Below are 8,345 nucleotides of genomic sequence, written 5' to 3'. Positions count from 1 at the left end.
GCACGTATACTGCAGCAAAACTGCTGAGGCAGCTGCTCACAACTCCTGAAATCCTGAGAGAGAATCTGCAGTGTCCACTACAAATCTCTTTAAAGAATATCAATATCTCACAAGGACACCACCCGTGGACAAACCTCCTGTAAGCAACAGTGAGTGAAACAGATGAGGTCATTTTATGTCACCATTAGAACTGCTAAAAACCAAGGAAGTAATAAAAAAAAAGTGCACTGATAAGTATCAAATGGGCAAGATGAGGTAAGAGCAGGGCCAAGAGCTGAGACCACTGCAGATATTTAAACAGTGATACTGCTGAGGCTGCAGAACAAACAGGACCCAGACTCTGAGGCAGCTGGCTGTTTTTGGAAAATACAACACTAAAACTGTAAGCAGAGAGATGTGAGGAGGATGTCAACGGCCTGAGAGATGATCACAGAGTAAATTAAAATGCACACATGCTGGCTACATCATATGTAAATTGGCTTATCAAATGTCAACCAGGCACTCCCAGTATATAATAGTGATGCAGAATGCCACCAAGAGCTATCAGTTGTAAATTATGGTCACATACTCTCATGCAAATGAGGTTCCTCAGTGGTGTCTGTGTTTTGTTTAATCGAGTGCTTTTATTTAAATGAAGTTCATATGAAGTTCAGCCATGTTCTTGGTTCAGCAGCTAATCTAAATTCCAGTGAAAACACCTGATGCAGGACAGGAAGTGGTAATACACAGAAATTTCTGTATCAGAGTTCTGAATTATTTCTGAAATACTTGGAAACTCCACCTCCGGTTTGACTTTCTATCACCATGCAGATGTATTGAATTGGTCTTTCACTTTTAAAACAAAGTTATTGCCATTTCCTTTTTTCCATGTATTTTAGTCTTGAATGTTTTGCTTGGCAGTCATTTCTTGTATTCTGCCCTTGAACATGTGTGTATAAACACATGTTGTATTTAAGTGCATATAGCCCCCAACTTGGAAACGAGAGCTGCAACAAATTATTTTTATTTCTTATTAATCCTTCAGTTACTTTTTAGATGAATCAATTATTTATTCAATCTCTAAGGTTTGAGAAAATAGTTTAGGATGCTCATCATTACCCAGGGCCCAAGGTGCTGTCTTCAAATTGCTCGTTTTGTATTCATGACATAAAAAGATGAAAAGCAATGCAAAAATCTGAGAAGCTGAAACCAGCTGTTGTGTGGCATTTTTGCACAATAATCAATAACTGCTCAATTAATCCATTATCAGAATTGATGCTTTTTTATTTTCTGTTGATTGACTAAATTGATTAATCAACTAATCACTTCAGAACTACTGGAAACATTAACATACAAATTAAAGGTGCAATATGTAAGAATTTTAGTTTATCACATTTAAATTACAAATAATTAGAATTATCAACACAATGTGAAGAAATAGTTTTAACTTTATGTATTGTGTTGCAGAGATATCTACTGAGGTTACCATGTTAACTAGCTAGCCCTGGGCCTGAAAACATCTTTCTGCTGGCGGTCCAAACCTCCTGTCCCCCAGTACTCTGACTAGCTGCACAGCTAACTGAGCTAACAGGCTAATGGCAGCTACAGTCATGGATGTACTGTAAAAAAATATAGTTAGCAGTTACTAGCAGGTGATTCGATGCCCTCTTTTTGTATGGAGTATGAATTCAACAGGTGGCCAATTCTTACATATTGTACCTTTAAACGGTACTTTGTACTTTAGTATCCTGTGTCAAAGGTTGTCCTATACGTTCTGTTGCACTATAGGTGTTGCTTCAACAAGGCAAATTCCACACAGCATTTGTTATAATGGCAAGAAAGTTAACTCAAATCTTCCTTTAAAATGTCCTGAAATGCTTTTAAGTTAGGCACATTCATTTTTGCAAAGGTCCAATTTTGCTCTTGTACTAAATGCCTATATGACATTGGTCAGTCACATCCAACAGAAACTTGCTGAGGGCCTGTGTGGAGGCCCAACAGCCAAGAGACATGGATCCTTTTAAAAGCCACTTGGTGAGACCCTCATTTGCAGCCGGAGAAATGTGCGTCACAAAAGTGTTTGTCTCGATGCTCGGAGCCATAAGCAACGGGAGGCTGAGGGCCACACCGCCAAAGGCCCCTAAAGCATTACTGGCAAACAGACACACGGTCAGGCAGCAGGACAGGGAAGAAAGGCCGAGGCAGCGTGTCAATAATGTGAGAGCATCTGCTGAGATCCAGTCACACAGTCCCAGCAGCAGACAGGAGCCACACAGGAGGATATGTGCAGTGTTTCGGTCTTCACTGAGCCACAGGAAGTCGAAGGAGACCAGCGCTGGAGCCAGAACCTCACCAGCCCACTCTGCTTCTCTCTGGATAGAGGTGAAGTAAGAGCTGGAGGGGGGGAAGATGCAAAGCGCTGCAGAGAGTCCGAGCAGGAAGAGGCCAACTGCAGGAGCCCTGTGATCCTGCAGAGAGAAACAGTGACATATTACAAAGTTGGAAGTTTTTATACTTGGATTTATTGATTACCTCATTTCTAACTAAAAGTAATACAGATCCCAGTGTTCAGAACACATACATTAAAGTTTAAAGTTCTTTTATTGGCACTACACTAAATGACACCTACCTTAAAGAGCCTGTAAGAAGAGTGCAGTGCTGTCACAGACAACATGATGTTGGAGCAGGATGTGATCAACTCTGTTACACAGGACGCCATTTATCCTGAGGACGAGTGACACTGCTGTAAACATCCGCGATGTTACCAACGATACCGTTAAGGGCAACAGAGAAGGTTAGTTCAAATGAACGTGTTTTAACTGAACTAGACTTAAACAACTGTGGCATAAATCTGACTGTAGGTTAGTGTTTTATTGAGTCAATACCCTGCAAACACAGAGGCACAGAGGACCACACTTCAGCTAGAACACTTAAACGTTTGTTTTGACATGTGACAAATCAGGATATGGGCAGTGCGCGTGCGCTGCAAGTTGCCTTCACTGCCGGTCGTAATCTCTGACGCTGTTCCAGCAGGATACAGCGCTGGCCAAAAGGAATTATTATGAGTTTTAAAACGTGATGTAGCCCACACATAATGATAAGCCAAACAGTTTGAAAACATATTCTATTCAGTAAAAAGTTTCATCTGATTTCGGATCATTGTAACATGCAAGACCGCATTAGCATCTTATGTGAACCAGGTGAAACATAATTTTCAACGCTCATTTGACGGTACTTGAATGCAGCTAAAGTTCGAAAATCATGGCGGCGGAGTGTTTGACAACAGTAACAGAGCAATGGATACGGGACAGGTTACAATTAAAACATCCGTGTCTTGGTAATATTATCTCATGGTTATACAAACATCATACAGGAATAAATACCAGCTAACAACCCGTGGCGTAAAACAACGTAAAACTATTGCAGCTAACCGTTAGTCACTTTCCCAAGCTTCATCACCGGTGGCTAAGCTAACGAATGCTAACATAGCCATCAACAATAACTGTCACCTGCTGCAAACCGGATGCAGTGCCGTCTCATTTATACGTATTATACTTTCTAAACAGGTGATGTCCGCTCACTGAGCCTCCCGGGGACTCGTGAGGAGAAGATACGACATCTGGGAAACGCACTGAATAACTTTGTCCGTCTGAAGTCTTTGGACCTGTCCTACAATGCGCTTGTCTCTGTTGAGGTAGATTTAAACTCTTCTTACACTTTTCAAGCTGTAAACGTGTTTGTAGATGTTATATTAAATTCCCTGATCATAAAACTACTGTAAACAACTGAAAGGGGTTAATAATGTCCAGTTATCCCCTTTTATTTCTTCTTTAAGTAACATTTAGATTGTAAAAAGGATCTGATACTAACCGCTGACTGACCCCTTTTATTATTTTTTCTCCTCAGGGAATTAAACATTTGAAAGTGCTGGAGAGGCTCATCCTGTACAATAACTGCTTACCTTCCCTTGAAGAGCTGAAAGAGCTGTATGAGCTGCCAGCTTTGAGAGAGCTGGACCTCAGGCTCAACCCTGTGACCAGAAGTCACCCACACTATCGCCCTCATCTGGTGCATGACATGCCCAACCTGCGCAAACTAGGTGAGAGCAATAATGCTCAGATTGCGCTAATCTCATGTCAGTTTTCAGAATAACTGAGTCTCCTCCTTTGCTTTCTAGATGGCTGTTCAATCAGAGACACAGAGCGCAAAGTTGCCATTATGCAGTTCTCCTCTGACATTCTGCCTCAGCAGAAGAGCTCAGCTTTGAATGAGGCTGCTGACCAAAGGTACACTGATTGTCAGATGAGTAATGAGTTTGTGTGTTTAAGTCCCTATTTGATTCGATAGGTCTGCCAATGATCACGAGAACATGGAAAACACAGCAAAACTGATTGTGATGTTGGGTCTAGAATAGTAGAAAGAAGGACAAAGAAGCTTTGGGAATGTTTAGTAAAAAAATGGGTCATTTTTCTTCCAGTTTAAAATATGTTGCCCAACTCTTCTTCAGTACACCATCCCATGTTAACTAAACGTTTTAAACTGTCTTGCCTTCATCAGGGTGGTGCCATAGATCTGTCATGTAATTAATATGTATACAAAACTTTACACTTCTGTTTTCTTCAAAAATGCTTCTTCAAAAAAGTATTGTCCTTAGTTTATACAAAAACTATATTATCTATAACCGTGAATACAAAAACATGACAATCAACCTTTCACGTTATTCCCTAACAAATACACTTTTTCATCTTAACCCAATAGTGGGTAAAAAATAATAATAATATAAACGTCTCAATACAAATAAATAAATTCGGTATTGTTTCAACCTAATTATTCAAATTACTGTTATGAAAGAAAGTGTATTTACATCACCTCTATCGCTTTATAATAATGAATAAGACTGAATAATATCAAAGTCTTTCTACCTTTGAACTTAACACATCTATCCAAGAACTACATTTCCAGTGTTTCTCAAAGAAATCCTGTTAATAGAGAACAAGTATATCTCCATGGACTCGACAGAAATGGCTTCAGGTTTAATTTTTCTTTTCACCCTCTTGGGTTTAAAGTACCCCAATTAGAAATCCAGAAATCTTTCTTAATTAACTATTAATTAAGAGGTTAATTATTCTGGCTGCATATCAGACTTCACAAATACTCATCACTCAGATGAAGTCTTGCAATAATTAAGTTTACAGAAAAAAGTGAGTGACTCAGGTGCTTAATTTTGGTCAGTGTAAAGTCTTAAATGAAAAAAATGTAGTAACTCTGGTTGACAGAAACATCCACAAAAAGTTTCCATCATCAAAATAAATTACTGTCTTGCTTGTGGTTTCCAGAAGCAGTGATCAGAGACTGGCTTTAGTCGACCGCTTAACCAAGAGGCTCTCTCTGAGGACTGACACTGATGATATTGTGTTGAATTTTGTTGTGACAAATCGTGGAGGCCAAAGTGAAGCTCCGCCTCTCTCTGACTCTGTTCAGAAGGAGGCAGAAGGTATGATGTCCAAAAGCTAATTCTCAAATCAAAAGCAAACCAGTAAAATGTTGTTGTTTTTTCAAGAGTCTATTAATGTCAAACTGTCTTCTGTCTCTCAACCACCAGGGGAAAAATCAAGAGATTTTACAGAACAGAGAAGTTCTACTCCCATACAGGTGACTCTTATTTCACAGTCAGTTAAACATATCATCATAAAACATATCTTATCATTAAAGCTGCATGTGCTTTTTATTTTTAGGAAACTGCTAAACCCATCCTCAGGTATCCCCGTATGAAATATGGTAAGTTTTTGCAGCTCTCTGGGTAGGTAATCATAGCTGTTGAACACAGGATTACATATGTTTTCTTTGAATAGTAAAAAAAAAAATAATGGCCATGAAATTGTGTAAAACCAACCACTAGGTGGCGACAGAAGGCAATACTTATGTAGGCCTATTTTTTAATCATGAACACAACAGTGTCTTTCAAAGGTCAATTAATTTCAGTGTTTTATTATGTCACTTGTAATTGAGCAGATAACACAGAGTCCAAAGTGCCACACACAAAGGAACCATCTCATAAAAGAAGCTCTACCTCATTAAAAGGTACTGACGGACCAAAGGTGTCCTTTGGCCCTTATGTAGAGAAACACAGACCTGTGTCTGGAAAACAAAAGCAAAAGGACCTTCCTGATCAAACTCGACATGAAGCCAAGGGACATTATACCCCCAATCCTGGTAAGAGCTGAATGTCAGAAGTTATAAACGACCGCAGATACCAAATCTTCACTTTCTTGGCAAGCTGTTGAATTTATGCATCATTTTTTCAGATCAAAGTCGCCGTCACAGCTCTTTGTTTATTAATATCCGGCCTCCCAGTCCACGTTGTCCTGGTTTGAATCTGTCTGACCCCTCCAACCCCATCTTACATCCTCCAAGACTGACTTACTCTACCTTCAACAAGACTGAAGGGGGCTCCAGCCTGCCGCAGCAAGGAGAAAAGAAAAAAAGGGTGGGAAGTTAATTCAGTCTTCTAAGTCGTTATGCATTTGTTCTTTTTCTCATATCAACTCATCTCTGAATTCCATCTCAGGGTAGTTACAGGAAACCCCTGGAGATGCTCCTCAACCTTGTGGACAAACACTGGACGGGGGAGAGATCGCTGCATCATAACAACAACTTCCTGTGTGAGTTGGAGTTCACTTTTGGGGAATGTGGTATCTGATTACAGGAGCCTGAGATAATGAATGTCTTCTCATCATTTCTATATTTGGCTCCAGCTCAGGCAGTCCAGATCCTCTCTATGATGGAAAATGATATTTCCTGTCGGGAGGCTGAGGTCAGGACCTTAAGACGGGAAGCTGATGCACTGAGGTTTCAAGCGGCCGCACAAGAGGAGGAGCACAAAACTGAAGTCCGTAACCTCTCTGCTCAGCTGGAGGAGGCTCGCAGTGCAGTTGTGAGTGGATTTAGCACAAGAAAACAATGTCCAACTTCATATAACAGGATGAGCTTGCTGTATTTATTGTCTTTTACTCAAACACAGGGCAAACTAAATGAGCAGCTGAGGATAGTTTTGGAGGAAAACGTGGCTCTACAGAAACAGCTCATCAAGTTAGAACGACAGTATCTCAAGTCTATGATGAAAAGTTCACCTATTACTCAGATTAAAGGTGGGTGTAAATGCCAGTGGGAGAAACATTTGAGTGAATATTTTGCTGGTTGCCTTATAAAATTCTCTGCTCTCGCTCAGAGGCTCAGACAGAAGTGGAGGAGCTGAGGAAAGAGATCGAGGGGTTGAGGGAGAAAGTGCAGGAGGCCGAGAAGGTAAAGGATTTGTCAGAGATGCTGCAAGAAAGCCACAGGTGAGAAGACATGGCCATCTTAGTGTTGACACTCATTCCAACACTTGCACTACAAGACAGTTTAGTACATCCCAATACATAGCATGTCAAATACAGTATGCCAAAAATATCAGGATGCATCCGGTCAGTATGCAAGGCAACAGTATGCAAGGCAACATGTGTTTCTGGCTATTCTGACCCACAATCCTTTGCAGTGGAAGATATGTAACATTGACTGAGCTACTAAGAGAGCACATACAGATGATTGGCTGCATTGCAAATCGCATAGATCTCTTATTACATCAAATTTTGCGTGAATTTGTCTGTTTGCATATCTCATGCAACAGTACGTACTTTGTAAGAGCAGCTGCAGAACGTACTAAAATTAAGAAAAAAAGTATGTGATTTGGAATGGTTTCTGACTGTATCTACATGCCCACAACAAATCAGTGCTACTTGGTTGTTTGTGTGTGATTTGTGTACATACTGCAGGTCCCTGGTGGCTACCAACGAGTGTTTGCTAGCTGAGTTGAAGGGAAGTGGGGAAACTGAAAGGAGAATTTGACTGAAAAGATGCACACGGGGATGAAAATATCAAAGCAAGACCACGCAGAGCATCATATTGGCTTTGCATTCGCTGCACGAGGCCTTCAACTATGGACTGTTTTTAAATCATTTTTACTTCACATCACTGCAGTGTACATTTATTTTTTCAGTGTATTAAGTTCACAGCCCTTGTGTGTTTAGATTATTGCGTTTGTTATTTTAGAAAAATATGTATAGGCTGCGTTTGTTTGATGTAAACAGTAACGGGGAAAGGCAATTCATTCGACAAAGTTTGTGTATAAGTGTGTGACAGCACTGTTCTGTTAAATGATTATGAGGGGGAAAATGTTAGTGAGAAGGTCATAATGTGTTTCCTGGATCAGTGGCAAGATTGTGTCTCTCTTAGCTGTTTTCCCTCTTTTTTTTTTTTGTAGGTCACTCGTGTCTCCATCTGCTTTGTACGCTGCAGTGGAATGAATGCATCTAGATTCCAGCTGCACT

At 40.3% G+C, this 8,345-nt stretch overlaps 2 protein-coding genes across 2 annotated transcripts; one reads left to right on the top strand and one right to left on the bottom strand.

Annotated features, from left to right (window-relative positions):
* Positions 1-603: 603 nt before the first annotated feature.
* Positions 604-2,879, bottom strand: LOC141012150 (transmembrane protein 276-like). Its single transcript, XM_073485555.1, has 2 exons — positions 2,609-2,879; positions 604-2,447 (listed from the first exon to the last, which is right to left on the bottom strand). Exons 1-2 carry the CDS (start codon positions 2,696-2,698, stop codon positions 1,908-1,910), a joined length of 630 nt encoding a protein of 209 aa, XP_073341656.1. The 5' UTR covers positions 2,699-2,879; the 3' UTR covers positions 604-1,907.
* Positions 2,880-3,222: 343 nt separating this feature from the next.
* cep72 (centrosomal protein 72) lies at positions 3,223-8,337 on the top strand. Its single transcript, XM_073486049.1, has 14 exons — positions 3,223-3,316; positions 3,546-3,673; positions 3,886-4,078; positions 4,157-4,265; positions 5,316-5,473; positions 5,582-5,631; positions 5,715-5,757; positions 5,992-6,192; positions 6,285-6,466; positions 6,548-6,641; positions 6,735-6,913; positions 7,001-7,127; positions 7,208-7,319; positions 7,791-8,337. The coding sequence occupies exons 1-14, from the start codon at positions 3,241-3,243 to the stop codon at positions 7,861-7,863; spliced, it is 1,725 nt and encodes a 574-aa protein (XP_073342150.1). The 5' UTR covers positions 3,223-3,240; the 3' UTR covers positions 7,864-8,337.
* Positions 8,338-8,345: the final 8 nt, after the last annotated feature.

Source organism: Pagrus major, chromosome 17, assembly GCF_040436345.1.
Source record: "Pagrus major chromosome 17, Pma_NU_1.0".
In the NCBI taxonomy this organism is placed as follows: Eukaryota; Metazoa; Chordata; class Actinopteri; order Spariformes; family Sparidae; genus Pagrus; species Pagrus major.
The sequence above is the reverse complement of the archived record's forward strand: the minus strand, read 5'-3'. Positions and strand labels throughout refer to the sequence as shown.

What these genes read in the sequence shown, in the direction of transcription:
- LOC141012150 (XM_073485555.1), bottom strand. Translation starts at nt 2,698, where the DNA reads ATGGCGTCCTGTGTAACAGAGTTGATCACATCCTGCTCCAACATCATG. An exon ending in CTTCTTACAGGCTCTTTAAG is followed by an intron (nt 2,448 to 2,608) that starts GTAGGTGTCATT and finishes TTCTCTCTGCAG; the next exon opens with GATCACAGGGCTCCTGCAGT.
- cep72 (XM_073486049.1), top strand. Translation starts at nt 3,241, where the DNA reads ATGGCGGCGGAGTGTTTGACAACAGTAACAGAGCAATGGATACGGGAC. An exon ending in AAGGAGAAAAGAAAAAAAGG is followed by an intron (nt 6,467 to 6,547) that starts GTGGGAAGTTAA and finishes ATTCCATCTCAG; the next exon opens with GGTAGTTACAGGAAACCCCT. An exon ending in ATGCTGCAAGAAAGCCACAG is followed by an intron (nt 7,320 to 7,790) that starts GTGAGAAGACAT and finishes TACATACTGCAG; the next exon opens with GTCCCTGGTGGCTACCAACG.